This window comes from Cavia porcellus, unplaced genomic scaffold (genome assembly GCF_034190915.1).
Source record: "Cavia porcellus strain 051 isolate PalLab524CR breed Dunkin Hartley unplaced genomic scaffold, mCavPor4.1 scaffold_12, whole genome shotgun sequence".
NCBI classification, from domain to species: domain Eukaryota; kingdom Metazoa; phylum Chordata; class Mammalia; order Rodentia; family Caviidae; genus Cavia; species Cavia porcellus.
The window spans coordinates 48,168,681-48,184,642 of record NW_026947495.1 but is presented as its reverse complement, the minus strand read 5'-3'; the positions used below and the strand labels follow the sequence as shown (position 1 = coordinate 48,184,642).

The window sequence follows — 15,962 nt, the reverse complement described above, 5'->3', positions numbered from 1 at the left end:
TCTTACTTTTCTGTCTTCCTAATACAGTGCTTAAATAGATCATAAGTGATGAACCTACCTCTCAAGTGATACATCAAGGAGGAGTTAATTTTAATTGCAGGTAGTGGTAGTCAAGATGGAATTTCCTGTTAGTTTTTTGATGCTCTTTTTAACACCAATAAGGATGGTATTTGAGATACAGTGTAATGGGGACCAGATGGGAGGACCATTTTTTATGTACATTTAGCATGACTCTAGCCAGCTTCAGATTAGATTTTGGCTGTCATTCTTTCTGAAGTACCAGACTTAACCAAGATTGGGCTCTAGGTCAGTTATTCAAAAGTCAGTTCAACCAGTCTCTAGTTCACTTATTTAAAAAAATAATACAATCATTTCATTCAACCAGTTTTCCATTTATTTAATATGCTTGTGACTCCTAGCCATGTCGCTATAGTGGGATATAGGGTTCCTGTAACTCCTGTGAGAGCATTTTCCTTATGGGTAGATGGGTAGTTGTTCAAGTTGTGTTCCCATCTGCCATCTTGGTATCATTCCTTTGTGTGTGTGTGTGTGTGTGTGTGTGTGTGTGTGTGTCTGTGTATTAGGATGCTTAAAAGTAATGGAATTTGCCCTAAGAATTGTAGATATTCCAGAAGTAATAAACCTGTACCTTGAGGAAGTTAGGACCATAGGAGTATCTATAAATTACGTCTTGTGTGTACATACTTACGTAGTTGCTAATATTCTCAGTTTTGGATGGTTTTTCACATCCAGAATATATTTTATGTTTCTCATCTTATATTTTAGTTTAGGTTTGAATTTCTAATTGTAGTTCCTAATTTGAATTTATACAGGGCTCTGATGTAATCTTCAACACTGGATGACCTACTTAACAAAATTTTAAGCTTTCTTGCAAGTCTGACTCTTGTCAGTCAGTCAGCTACTTTTAACTAATAATAAGTACAAATACTAATGTTATACTATGGTTGCTTTTAATTTTAAAAGAATTAAAAGAAACCATGTTGTCAACATAAAGTTTAGAATTATAATTTTCAAAAATGAGTCACAAAACATATGTACATTAATTGGGAATTAAGCCATAGCCATGTCAATGGCAGTGTTTGAAACAAGTCAGTAACAGGTATGTTTTCCTTATAACGATTTTTTACTCTGAGTTACTAACTTGATAATGGAATTCTGTTTTGGGTATATGTCACAGATATTTTTTCTGTTTATGTCTGTGATGCCTAAGTAGCATATGGTGTTGTTTTAATAAAGATAATAATTTTCTGATAAATTACATATTTCCGAGGGTTTGAATAAAAGTTTTGAATAAGCAGAAGAGATTGAGTTTTAAATACCTTTGTACATCTCTATTTCAGCCTTTTTAAAAAAAGAGTTACTAAAATGACTTAGAAATACTAATTATGTACATGTTCTTTGTTTTATAGAACTTTTCATTTATAATTTCTTTTTTTCTTTTGAAGATCAGTGGATAAGTCTGTCATAATATATGATACAGTAAGTATTTCAAAATCTTGTGTGTGTGACCAACCTAAATTATGTTTAGACAACTGAACTTCAGTTTTAGCTAGGCATAATAGAAATGGTACATATTTTTGTATTTAGCATGCTCAAGAATATGGAATATGCATTTCACAAATGCTAAACTGGTTATGCAAATAAGGTATTGGTTCTGGGAGAAGCCCTTAAATATTTCAAAAATGATTTTAAGATGGAAAGATTTAAAAGCATCAATGTCCAATTTCAGTCAATTATTGAACTTTTATACCAGGTCCATTATAGCAAAGAATGAATGGCTACCCCAAGGATTTTAGAGAGTAGAGTTGAAAGTGGCCTACCATTTTTAAGAGTGCTATCGTAGTCGATTTAGAGACAAGCGTGAGAAGGAATAGGTTATTGTCGACTTGAAAAAATTGGAAGTTTTGATAGACCACTTGCAGTTTGGTAAAGACTGAGTTGTATAAGAAGAAAAATGAATGTTTTTACATATAAGAAAGGTGTAGTTGATGAAAACAGCTTGCCAGAGAAAAATCAGTTTTGAGTAGAGCCTTATGATGGTGTAGTTCAGGCAATAACTCTGCTAGCAAATCAGTGGAGATATGAACCATATAGTGGGTCCAGCTGGTAATCTAAACTAGTCCTTCACACACAAGTCTTTCAAAGTTCTAGCAGGAAATGGGAACGAATACTCAAGCTAGACTTGAGTATATCCTTAGTATTTCTCATCAGATTTGCTGAGTTTTCTGCATTCAAAAAAGTTACATTAGTTTTTCTCTATAAAATGTAGATAAGTCCCAGTTAAATACATGCACGAAGTTGACTGCCAACCTAAGTACACTGTGTCAAGTCAAATGCCATAGCTAAAATACGATTATTTGATGTAATAGACATTTGGGTTACTACTAGTAAGTTCCAACAAGTCAGTGAGTGCAAAGGGTCTGCTTTGCTAAAACTAAGATGGCCAGTAGACAACAACCTTGTTTGAAAAAGAGTGAAATAAGTGTCTGACTACTATTAACTAATAGTTAGGTGCCATTCTGTTATTCACTGAGTGAACTGTCAACTTATGTTGGTTGCTGATAATAAGTATTAGAATACATATAGCATATAAACCACTAAGGTGAATCTATATAGGTAACTTTTCTCTTGCCTGAGTGAAAATAAAACTCATTGTGTTGTTTTTCTTTTCCTCCCAGAATTCTCAGAATGTACTTCATACATTGACTGAACATACCAGGTCTGAATTTCATCTCTTTTTTATTAATAAAATTTTAAAATTAGAAGATATGTAATCATTTTTTATTAACTAGGTACGTCACAACATGTGCTTTTGCACCCAATACTCTCTTACTTGCTACTGGTTCAATGGACAAAACAGTGAACATCTGGCAGTTTGACATGGAAACACTTTGCCAAGGTTAGTAAGGACCTCATCTTTAACCTTGCTAATGATTAAAATCAGAAATTTAATAACTTTTTTCTTTTTTTCTTGGTTGGCTTGAAAATCAAACTCAGTTCCTAATTAATGCTAGGCAAATGTTCTACCACCAGTCTATACCCTACCCTGAAATTTAATAACTCAAGTTATTTATATTGCTTTTCTTAAGATAAAATACATTCAGATTTAATGTAATCTAAATCTAACACTGATTTTAGAGAAATTAGTGTTAAAAATGTTGGCAAATGCTTTTGAGTACACATTTATATATATATATATATATATATATATATATCATACTTCTAGTGCTTTCGTAAGTTGTTTATTTATATTCCACAATAATTTTCTTAGATAGACATAGACTAAAAACAAGGGAGAAATTATAAGTATTTTGTCAACTTTTTTACTTCATCAGGATAATATTGGCACATAGTTTAGATGTTTTATCACTGTCAGAAGTAACCAAATAGTGGTGCTCATATGTAGATGATAGAACAAATAGAATATCTTTGCTGGTATTTTAGATAATAAAGATTGTTTTTCTGGGGTGAAGCAGTAGTTCAAAAAGAGTGATGCTTAACATAGTGCTGAATAACACTTTCTACATAGTAGTATTTTGGAGGAGGATTCTTAAAGGTAAAGTAGCAAAACACAAATTTGAGGAAATAACATTACTTTGTAATTCAGATTAGCAATGTTTATAAAAGAAACACTTTGTTCTTATTTCATTTGCCTTTTTATTTGTTTTTAAGCAAAGAGTGTGGAAGATCAGCTGAAACAGTTTACTGAAGATTGGTCAGAGGAAGATGTCTCGCTATGGCTTTGTGCGCAGGGTTTACAAGACCTTGTTGGTATTTTTAAGATGAATAACATTGATGGAAAAGAACTGTTGAATCTTACAAAAGAAAGTTTGGCTGATGATTTGAAAATTGGTAAGTTTCATGAAATCTAGGCAATCTTAAAAATGGCTTAATTTTTGCTCTGTAATTGATTTGTTTGTCATGGTTTTTCTCAATATTCTAGCACACTGATTAGTATATGTCTTTGTATAAGAGAGTATACAAATTTTTTACTCGGTTATGAAGAAAATATGTTATAAGCATCTAATTAGGTACCTTGTAATTATAATTTAAAAACTCACATTTTAAAAAATTTAATAGTTCATGTATCATAAAATTCACTTAAGTATACAATAGTTATTTTGTGTATACAACCACAACAACTACTAAATATCAGAATATCTTCATTACCTCAAAAAGAAATCCTGTAACCATTAGCTGTCGCTTCCTGTTTTACTTTTCTCCAGCCTCTGGAACCACTAATCTGTTTTCTGTCATAGTTTCTGTTACTGAATTTCATCTAAATAGACTCATACAGTATGTGGCCTTTTATGTGTAGCTTCTTTCCCTTAGCATATTTTCAATATTAATCTATGTTTTAGTCTGTATCAATACTTCATTCTTTTTTATGACTAATACTGCATTGTATTTATCACATTTTGCTTATTCATTCATCAGTTGATAGAATTCAGGTTACTTCTGTGTTTTAGCTCTTAAGGATAATGGTGCTGTGAACAGTTACTCAAGATTTTGTGTGACATCAGTTTTCAGGCTTTAGGGGGGGGGTCTGTAATATATGTAATTAAAAATAGAATTGATGGGTAATCCATTACTTTATCATTTTAGGAAGTGCCAGATTGTTTTCTAAAGCAACTGTGTTGTTGTCTATTTTGTTTTTGGGTACTGGGAATTGATCTCATGACCTTGTATTTGCCAGGCAGGCACCTGTGCCGCTGAGCTATATCCTCAGCCCCAGCAACTGTGTTTTATGTTCTGCTGGTAGTATATGTGGGTTCCAGTTCCTTCACATCCTTTACAGTACTTGTTTGCATTTTAAATTACAGCTGTCTTAGTGGTTGTGAAATGATTTCTCATTGAAGTTTTGATTTGCATTTTTATAATTAGTAATGATGCTGTCTTAATTCATTTGGCTGACATGACAAAGTCATGTAAACTAGGTAGCTTATAAATAGAATTTTTTCTTTACAGTTCTAGAAGTGGGGTGTCTAACAACAAGGTACTGACAGATTTGGTGTCTTGTGGGGAACAATTTCCTGGTTTTATAAATAGTGCCTTCCCACTGTGTCTTGGCTGGTAGAAATTTGCTCTGTGGGAGTCCTGATTATAAAGGCAGTAATCTAGTTCATGGAGTCTCTACCCTCATGACCTAGTTATATTCCAAACACCCCACTGCGTTACCCTGTAATACTGGTGAATAGGTTTCAACATATAAATTTTGGGGATACACAGATTCCAACTACAGCAAATGTTGAACGTCTTTTTCTGTGCTTACTTATCATTTATTTTCTTCTGCCCACTTCAAGATCTAGGTTGTCTTTTTATTGTTGTGAGAGTTTTTTGTGTATTCTGGATACTAAGATATATGATTTGCAATTTTTCCCCTACTATTCTATAGATAATGTCTTTTGGTATGCAAAAGTTTTAAATTTTGATATAAAGTTCATTGGATTTTTTCCCACTGTTACTTGTGTTATAGATGCCATATTAAAATGTTTGCTTAATCTCAAGTCTTTAAGATTTATATCTGTTTTCTTTTATGATCCTTAAGGTTTTAGATATTACATGTAGATCTGTGATCCATTTTGACTTAAATATGGTGTGAAGCAGGGATCCTTCTAGTTCTTCACATATAGATATCCAGTTGTCCCCAAATCATTTATTGAAAAGATTGCACTCTTCTCATGGAAATGTCTTATTGTCTGTGTTAATTTTTCATCCCTGTGACAAAATACATGAGAACATCAAATAAAAAAGAAAAGATTTATTTTGCCTCACAGTTTTAGAGGTTTTAGACCTTGTTCACCAGCACCTGTTCTCTGGTTCTGTTCTGTCACTATCTCTGCTTCCTAACTGTCACAAGGTGAGCAGCTTTCTTCCTCCACACTTTCTCTGCCATAAGACTTTGCCTTACCAAGCCCAGAGACAACAGAGTAAAGTTGGGACTCTGAGCCTTATTCTAAGAAACATAGACTGTATTATCAGTGTGTTATAATAAAATCCTAGTTAACCAGAAAACCCTGGAAATAGAGTATGTTGATGTTTGTTGTTATGAAAAATACAGTATTTGTTACAGAAAAATCATTGTAAAATATAGCATTATTTTAAGATGTTAGCATAATGATTTCTTTTGAAAATGTTTGGATTGAGAATGGTTATGTACTATGTTTAGGCCATAACATGAAAGTTACTTTTGTATCTCTAATAACAGATTTCCTCTAAAATTTATTCTTCTTGAGAGTGGGTAATGGTCAGTTTTTCTCCCAAGAGAAATTTAGCATCTCAATTGATTTCTCGCTAGCAAGCAGAAGTACCTAGCGGTGTGAAATAATTTCATTTGGAACAAAGGTCTTTTTAAAAACATAAGAGAATTGTAATAATTAATAGAAACATAATTCTGTTTTTATTGCTAAATAATAAAATACAGTGTTCACTTAATGGCCTGAAATAGTTGTGAAGACTGAGTCTCAGATTTAAACTTCAGTATAATGAGTTTTGGAAGTATTAATGGGCAAGCCAAAACTGGAATATGTAATAAAAGTACAAAAACAGTAGTGATAGTAGATGAATTTGAAAAACCACTGTGAATAGAGACAAAAGTAGTGCACATTCTCTGATTAATAATTCTGCTTTGTGCTTGTGTTTAAAGTTTGTAAATTTAACAGACTTAACATTAGGTAGAGAATAAGTGAACAGAATGTCTATTTTTTGCTATCATTCTGAATTATCTTGAGATTTTGTAAAATGTTCATTCTAAGGGCTTAAGAAGCTACTTTAACTACAAGTGTTATTTTAAGCTATCATAAATTTCTTAGATATTTAATTTTAAGAAAAACACACTGTCTTAGTTGTTTTTCTCTCATTGCTGAAATAAATACCTGACACCCAAAGCTAAAGGAGGAAAGGTTTTAGTTCACAGTAGAGGTTTCAGTCCATAGTCCACTGGCTCCAAGGCAGGGTAGTGAGGCAAATGGTCAGCTGTTCATGGCAACAGAAGATACATAAGAGCAAAACAGGCTTCTTTCTGCCCCTTCTATCTACTCCAGGTTGATGGGATTAGGGTGGTGCCAATCCAATCCCAGCATCCTTATTCCTAGCATTGCCTTATGAATCAATCACACACTTAAATTCAGCTACCTCTGAAGGAAAAAAACCCCTATGACCTCATGAAGCTTTGAGGGAACATCTAGACACAAACCATAACGCACACCTCTCCTCAAAATATTAAATTGAACTAATACAGAATTAAAATTATGTCAAAATAAATGTAAGAGGCAAACCAACTCACATACATGCCAGTGATACTTACGTGCATAACTATTTTGCTTGTATTGTCTTGTGGTATAACTGTTAAAACAGTTCTGTCAGGGTAAATAAACCTGAATTTGCTTAACATTCAGACATGAAGGAAGTTAATTAATTGTATAGTAAAATACACTGGAGTGTTGCAGATCAAAGTGGATTCATTGTGTTTGACACTGAAATTATTAAGAATTTGAGCAATAGACCTTTTGTAAATGTACAATTAAGGAACTTCTGCATGCTTAAATATGTTTGAATCTCATGCTTTCATCCAGGAGAACAGTCATTTCTCTAGGGTGATTAATTAAAAATTCAGGATACAACAGACATACAGTTTTCTTAGGAAATAACTCCTTACATTTGTGTGAGGAATGTCCAGAGAGGTGTATTCTACTAACATTTCTGAATCCATAAAGTTGTGAATGCTACATGTGGTAATAGTTTTGCATTCAAAAGCATGAAGTATCAAAGATGAAGAACAAGGGGCTGGGGATTTAGCTCAGTGGCATAAGCGCCTGCCTTGCAAGCAGGCAGTCGTGAGTTCGATCCCCAGTACTGATAAAAAGGAAAAAGACCAAAAAAAAAAAAAAAGTGAAGAACATGAGAGCCAGAATTAGATCTAATTTAGGAAAACAGTAAGTCCACTAACGAGGCAACTTCTGTTTATACATTGGCCTCAGTTTATAGCTGAGCAGTGGAAATATTGCAGATTGAGACCTATCTTGGAGTTTGGAAACTTACATTGAAAAATGCCAAGAAATTACTGTGTATCATATTAGCATTTAACTCTGATAGTTAAATAATCATTATTCATACATTCCTAATTTCGGAATGAAATTTTTTCATAGAGTTCACTTTCCTTTTGCTCTTTCTTTTTTCCAGGAAATCAAAAGCACATAAGAGATTTTTAAAATCTTTTTCTTGTTTCCTTATGATTTGAGTAGGTTTCCTTTAAAGGCCTCTAAATTAAAGGTTTGGTTACCAATGTGTGGTGATATTGGGAGATTGTGGAACCTTTAAGAGATAGGACCTAGACATTAAGAGTATGCCTTTTAAGGGGATATTATTGGAACTCCGGCTCCTCCCTGTTTCTTGTTTCCTAGCTGCTGTGAGGTGAGTAGTTTCCTTTGCCACATGTTCCTGCTATGATGTTCTGCCTTACCACAAATCCAAAGGAAATGGGACCAGGTAACCATGGACTGGAATGCCTGACACCCAGAGCCAAAGTAAAAATTTCTTCCCTGTAAGTTGGTTATCTCAGGTATTTGGTCACAGCAGCAGAAAACTAATACATAATTGAAAAATCACAGTACAATTTTTTTGTTTTGTTTTTGTTTTCATTTTTTGGTGCCAGGGATCAAACTCAGAACCTCACACTTGCCAGGCAGATGCTGTACCACTGAGCTATATTATATCCCTGACCCTACAGTACAAATTAATACATGTTATCTGTATAACTGGTGCATATACCATTAAGTAATTGAACATTTGGTTCATGAGGATATATTGTTGTCTTGTTTTGTTGAAAATGTCTGTAGGATTTGAGATTGCCATCTAGATTCTCTGTTTTATACTGGGAATCAGGGAATTAAAATTCTATACTGCTTTTATCACTAACTTCTCTAAATCCTTTAAAAACTGAACTGTCCCTATAGTTGTGTTTCCCATTTTAAATTTTATTTTTACGTCTTCTCTTGTTGACTATTCATTCTGGGTCCAGAAGTTACCAAAAGGGTTTACTAGTCCTTAGCTGGTAAAGGTCTTTTCTTGAGAAACTTGGGCTTAGTGACAAAGGGAGGTATTTGTTTCTGACTAACCTTTGTGAAAATGGTCTGGTAATGCTTCTTGAGGACAGACAAGGTGATCTTTTTCCAGTTTTAAGTGACATTGAAATTGGACAGGTGTAATACCCAACTTAGCCTTTTCTTATCTGGGAAATTGTCAGTTAGGCTTTCTGTATTTTCTGTTACAAATATTATAAGCATTCTGCATGTTAGTTTATGTGCATAATATTTTTGTCAGAAAAGTATACTTTTATTCAGAATATTGAGTGCTCATATCCTTATATAAGCAGGATGGCTACTTTCTAATTGTAAACATGTTCTACAAATACTCACAGTTTATCAAGACCTGTGAACATTGAGGAGTTTTATTTGGCAAATTATTGGGAAATACATCCCACTCACAGTAGATTTCCTGCCATTTAATACCTAATATCTTTGCCTCTGTATATCTTGAATTTATCAAAATCTTCAGTCTGTTGATTTTACCCACTGGTTTAAATTACCTGTCTTTACTCTTTTTCCCTCTTTTAGCTTCAGGGACATGGCCCATTTTTCTAAGTGCCTTAAACCCTCCTTTGTGTTTGCTTGACAGAAATACACAGCTCAGGTAATCCTTGGAAAATGCATCATTATGAATGGAATAATACTGGAAAGATTAATTTCAGTGCAGTATCATAATTTTTTTCTGACATGATTTTTGCAAAATCCACATGTAAGGAAATTGGTATACTGTACTTAAAAGTTTTAAAGCGCTTTAGTTACATTGGAACAAAGTCCTGAGAGCAATTGCAAAGCAGCAGGCCACTGCTGTTAACTTGCTACATTTACATAAATATGGGCAACAAGCCCAAATAGGATTGAACAGTTCATTACTTATGGCAGGCAGACATGAATTTCATGTTTTAATTGATTCCCTCTTTCCTCTAAGTCACATGGAGGCGATTTGTATTTATGGCACAATTGGAGAATCCTGAAGTTTGTGAAACCTCCAATTCTTTTTTTCAGTACTGGAAGCTGAACTTGTCTCACATATGGTAGGCAGCAAGTACTCTTACTACTGAGCAATAGCTCCAGCCCTTTTATGTTTTGGTTTGTGACTAAGTTTGCTTTGGTTGGCCTTAAACTTGATCTCCTGCTCAACCTTCAGGGATTACAAGCTTGCACCTCTGGGTAAAGCCCCCAGTTTTACGATGGGACTGGCCCATTATAACTGGCCTAAGAGGAAAACACTGTCTTTTTACTGGTTAGGAAACAAACCTGCTTTCTCCTTAGGAAAGAAGATAGTATCTCCATCTTCCAAGGATGCTTGCCAACATCCTTGAAAAGATTATATAGAGCAAAGATATCCACAGATACGTATAACTCAATTGGAAATTACTTCCCAACAAAGAAAGCTGGTTTGGCTTTAGGTGGCAACTATGAAGCATTCTGAAATACAATTCCTCTGTTCACCCAAAACACTCAAGCCTAAAGTGGAACTGTGAATTATTTCTAAAAATGTAATAGTCAATAACACTAATTTTCCTAAAATTAATTAGACTTTAAAATTAATTTAAGAGAAAAGACGGAAAAAAGAAAAAGCAAAAGAAACAACAACAAACCCAAAACAATAGCAGTCTAAGTTTTCAAAACAAGATGATAAGAAGTGGTTGTAACATTGCATAATTACCTTCAGGAGGGTTGCTTAGATTGCCAGATAGACATGCAAAATTGATCTAATCATATGAGGATTAACTGTTCTTTTCCAAGTGCACTATCTTAGCTATGTTGTGTATATATACACAAATTTATGCATTTTTTTCTTTTCCTTATTTCTTCCTTTCCCATCCCATCCTCTTTGAGCAGTTTTTTTACCCTTATATAATACATATTTTAGATTTTAGATTGTATTTGCTCTTTCAGTTTCTTACACTAGGGAGACTATATGGTATTTATACATGTGAGTTTGGATTTATTTCACTTATGATTATGGTCTCAAGTTGTGTCCATTTACTTATAAAAGCCTCAATGCAATCTTTTTTTTTTTCTTTTTGTGCCGAGGATTGAACTCAACCTTGGCACTTGCCAGGCAGATAATTATGCCACTGAGCTAAATCTCCAGCCCTGCAATCTTTCTTTATAGCTGAATACTACTACATTGTATAAAAATACCACATCTTTTTTATCCATTCCTCCATTGATGGGCGCTTGAGATATTTCCAAGATTTGGCTATTACAGACTGTGCTGCTATAAACGTGGGTGCACATATATCATTGTGGTATGATGTTGTCAATTCTTCTGGAAATATTCCCAGAAGCAAGATAGCTGGGTCAAATGGAACTGCTAATCTTAGCTTTTTGGGAAACTTCCACACTTGATTTCCACACTCCCACCAACAGTGGAGAAGAGTTCCTTTTTCCCCACATCCCCTCTAGCATTTGTTATTGGTTGATTTTTTTTTATCTTGGCCATTCTTTCTGGAGTGAGATGGAATCTCAGCATTGTTTTAATTTGAATTTTTCTAATGACCAATGATGTTTAACATTTTTTCATGATTTGCCATTTGTATTTATTCATCTAAGAAGTGAGTATTCATCTCAGATGCCCATTTTTGGATTGGGTCTTTGAATTTTGGGGATCTGATTTTTAAATTCTTTATATGTTCTAGAATTTATAAATTCTTTGTCTAAGGGACAGTTGGCTAAGATATTTTCCCAATTCATGGATTTTCTTTTCACTCTTTGGAGATTTCTTTTGACATGCAAAAACTTTAAAATTAAGGTAATTCTTAAAAATTAAAAAACATGCATAGTTTTGGACAAACAGGTAAGTTTTATTTGTGATTGTGTTTCATATAAAAATCAGCAGTATATTGTTTCATTGTTTATATGACATGGGTTTGATACTGTTAATCTAAATACAGATTATTTTTAGGAATTTTTTTATGTAAGCAAGATTTAATACATTTGATTTTTGGTTCTGCAGATCAAACACATGACACCTTGCATATGCTAAGAATGTATTCTAACAGGCATTTTGTAGCCCATGTTGTATAAATAAGCCAGTAATAGCCTTTTCTGACTTTATGAAGTATTTTAGTTTCTAGCAGTTGAAATTCTTCAGTTTCACAATCTAGGGTTTAAAATAAGGTACCTACTAGCTGGGGACCTACTTTAACCATAGAGTATTCTATATTACACAGATTCATATGGGAATTCATTAGAAAAAACATTTCTGTGTGGTAAAGTGTATCAGAAGACTTGTGGTTTTAGTAGATAAAATGTTTGCTTAATAGTTGTATAAAGATTACCAGTAGTTCTCCAGATGTAACAGAAAAGTTTCTTTTCAGAGTCGCTAGGGCTGCGTAGTAAAGTGCTGAGGAAAATTGAAGAGCTTAGGACCAAAGCGAAATGCCTTTCTTCTGACATTCCTGATGAGTTTATATGTCCAATAACTAGAGAATTGATGAAGGATCCTGTCATTGCATCAGGTATGTATAATGGCTTCTAAGCTGTGGGGGGTGTGATGTGCTAAATGAATAAATAGTGCAGATAGTTCATAGAAGTTTGCTTAAATGGGGAGGGTTTTCAGACTTCCTATACTTATTTTCTTTGTAATAACTCATTAGGCCTGAGTGATCATTTTATATTTAATAATAAAATTGGATAGCATAGATTTAGAGCTGAGACAAAAGGATTAAATTTTGAAGTTTTAGTGAAATTTGTAAAATATGTATTAGTGGAATGTAAGGATAAAATACCATTTTTTAAGGTAGATTGTGGCAGTCTCATGTTTGTCCTTCATGAATTTAAACCACTATATAGAAACAAGAACTTAAAAGTTTATGAAGTTGTAACTCTCCATATGAATTTCTAACCATTGTCTACACATATACACACACTTTACCTAATTATAATCAACATGCATTTCACTGAGCTTTTTTTTTTAACTTTGGCCTAAAACTTTTATTATACACATATTTTAACATTGATTTAATGTATGTATTTTTCATTTGTCATAGCTGTGTGACACTGGGCTACATTCATTGTGTTTGATTCTTCTAGTAGTTGATGTATATATATTTGTAGACTTTTATATCACACATTCCGTTGTGTTACTATTACTTGGGGGGTAGTGTGGGATATATGTCCAAAAACACAATCATCCAATCAGAATATTTTATGAATATGAAAAAGTAATCTTAATACAACAGAATTTTTCTAGAATATTTAAGTATGCCTCTTTTCGCATAATCTTGTGATCAAATGAGTTAAAATAGATCCAGATAGACAAAAAACTAGTAATATACCAAGTTCTGAACACATATGGGGCATACTTAAATGTTATCCATACATATGCACCACTAGAAATAAATAGCTGGGCCAGGAATATAGCTCAGTGGCACTGAGTCTGCTTGGCAAGTGCAAGGTCATGAGTTTGATCCTGGTACAAAACAAAAACCAAATAGCATTATGTCACCTCAGTGAACTATTAGAAATTTGTTTTTTGTTTGTTTCTCAAGGTCTTTGTACCTTGAATAAGAAACCATGTGGTTACTATATTAGAGATTTATCTAGCCTGGTAGTAAATGAATTATCATTCAGCTTATTTCCTTAGACATTAAAAATAGGTAAAATTTACCCAAACTACATTAGGAAAACTATAGAACATCCAGGGGTTAAAATATATGTGAACAGGCTCATAGATAGGGACAATGTCAGCAAGATATTTTTTTTCCAGTTCATAAATTTAACAGGCTTCTCATAACACATTTTACCCCCTAGAGACACAAAAGTTTATTGTTAAGTTCCATTTAAAAAGATTAAATAACATAGAAAAGAACAGTGAAAAAGCTGCTAACCCTATCAGATATAATACATTACAAAGTCTCCATAAATAAAAATGTGGTATTATTGGCACATAAATATACCAGTGTAAAATAATCCCTAAAAATCCAGACATTGATACAAATGGTTTAGGAAATTTAGCGATAAAGGTAGTATTTTAAGTCAGAGGTATTCTGTCAACTGAACAGCCATGTGGAAAAGAATAAAAACTGGATCTGATCCTCCTATATTGTGCATATAAATTCTAAATGAATCCAAAATCTAAAGATAAACCCAAAGCCTTTCAAGTCTCACAAATTCTTTGATTAAAAGTAGGGAAATTTTTCATAAGCAGAACTCAGGCTGGCCTTGAACCACTGTGTAACCTAGTCTGGTCCCCTCTTCAGTCTCCTAAGTTACAGTTGTACCCCACCATGCCCAGTTTAACTTCTCTTTCTTACATTTCAAATGTCTTTTTTTTTTTTTTTTTTAGATGGCTATTCCTATGAAAAGGATGCAATGGAAAACTGGATCAGCAAAAAGAAACGTACAAGTCCCATGACAAATCTTGTTCTTCCTTCAGTAGTACTTACACCAAACAGGACTCTGAAAATGGCCATCAACCGCTGGCTAGAGACACATCAAAAATAAAATAGCTTATATTGTAATATTTATGTTTTCATTGATCTCCTTTGATTTAAAAGCAAATATTAAGCATTATATTTAGTTATAATTGTCAGTTTTTATTCCTTAGAGGACATGTACCTAATTAACATATCTAACTTCATTTCTGTTTTTACTATAAAAGGCTTTTGGTAGCCTTGAAAAGAATCTTAATCTGTATAAATATGAAGTTTTGCTTTCACTTTAAATTGTAATGCCCATATTTATGTTTCTTAGTTACAATGAGACGTGACCTTGTAACTAAAAGATTGAAATACCTTAGAATATAACAGATGTTTGCATCCTAGTTTATATCCCAATTAAGAGCCATCTAGAAACTAATTTAGCTGCTCAATGAGAAAAGCACTTCTGATATGTTTAATAGACAATTTTGTTGGATTCTAAATTTGCAGGTTAAATCATGAGTAAGTCAAATTTACTTTGCTTGAAATACATAAAGTAGTAAACTAGCCTCCTTTTAAAATTTAGAATTCTTGAGATTCTCACAGATTAGTCTCTAAAGGCCAGCTAAGACCACAGCTAAGGACACTAAACTCAAGAGTTCAAGGGCCTAACTGCCAACCTTAGAGCTGATAAAATTGTCTCAATGACCAAGAGTTACTGCTTGGAGTATCTTTGTTCTAAATACTGCCTGTTCATTTTCAAGCATCTTTTGCCTCAGATGTGTCCTCCACTTCCTGCACCCCAGTGAACTGTTAAGGATCCAATAAACTGGCCAGTCCAGAGGTCTTTATCTCAGTTCCAAGAGAACATTGACCTTCCTCAACCTTCACAAAGCATACAAAACATTGTCTCTTTTATTTAATCCTTTGCCATAAGCTCATCCATAAGATTGGGATACTTATCAGCGCTCTTTACATGATAAGCTAATGTAAAAATACACTACTACCACTACCACTGGTTAGTGTTCACTGCAAGAAAACTTCAGTGAGGTAGACTTTATTTGGAGGGTTGTTGGAACAAAATTGCAGTGGCAGGCAGGGACCAGAAAGGACTTTGACTCTACTCCTCAGTGCCGTCACTTACGGTTTTACCCACCCCTAGGCCTCATATGTTCAGAGTTCAAAGGTGACTGCATCACATAATCAGGGTAATCCATCAGCGAATTCCTAGTGATGTGTTAAAAGGTGGGCCCTAGTGTGTAGAGGCAGGTCACTAAGCCTGTGACCTGGAAGGTCCTTCCTCGTTTCTATCTGCTTCCTGACTACCATGAAATGCGCAGCTTTTCTCCCCCATACCCCCTGACTGCCTTTGAGCCAGTACGCTGTGGGACTAAATCCTTTACAAGCCATGAGCCAAAATAAACCTCTTTAACTTACGGGTGTTGGTATTCTGTTCCCCTAGCAAGCAAAGTAAGTCACCACCAGA

General features: G+C 33.8%; 1 protein-coding gene across 6 annotated transcripts in view; it reads left to right on the top strand.

Moving 5' to 3' along the window:
- Wdsub1 (WD repeat, sterile alpha motif and U-box domain containing 1) overlaps positions 1-14,578 on the top strand; it is a 34,518-nt gene extending 19,940 nt beyond the window's left edge. For 5 of the 6 annotated variants that reach the window (XM_003478680.5, XM_063259653.1, XM_013142515.3 and 2 more), the window contains 6 exons: positions 1,467-1,500; positions 2,700-2,740; positions 2,814-2,920; positions 3,694-3,873; positions 12,434-12,574; positions 14,404-14,578. In XM_003478680.5, coding sequence (XP_003478728.2) covers positions 1,467-1,500; positions 2,700-2,740; positions 2,814-2,920; positions 3,694-3,873; positions 12,434-12,574; positions 14,404-14,561 — 661 coding nt within the window. In that variant the 3' untranslated portion in view covers positions 14,562-14,578. Of the gene's footprint in view, positions 1-1,466; positions 1,501-2,699; positions 2,741-2,813; positions 2,921-3,693; positions 3,874-8,423; positions 8,564-12,433; positions 12,575-14,403 lie in introns of those variants that run through there. The other variant, XR_001199043.3, reaches the window with a different exon arrangement.
- Positions 14,579-15,962: the final 1,384 nt, after the last annotated feature.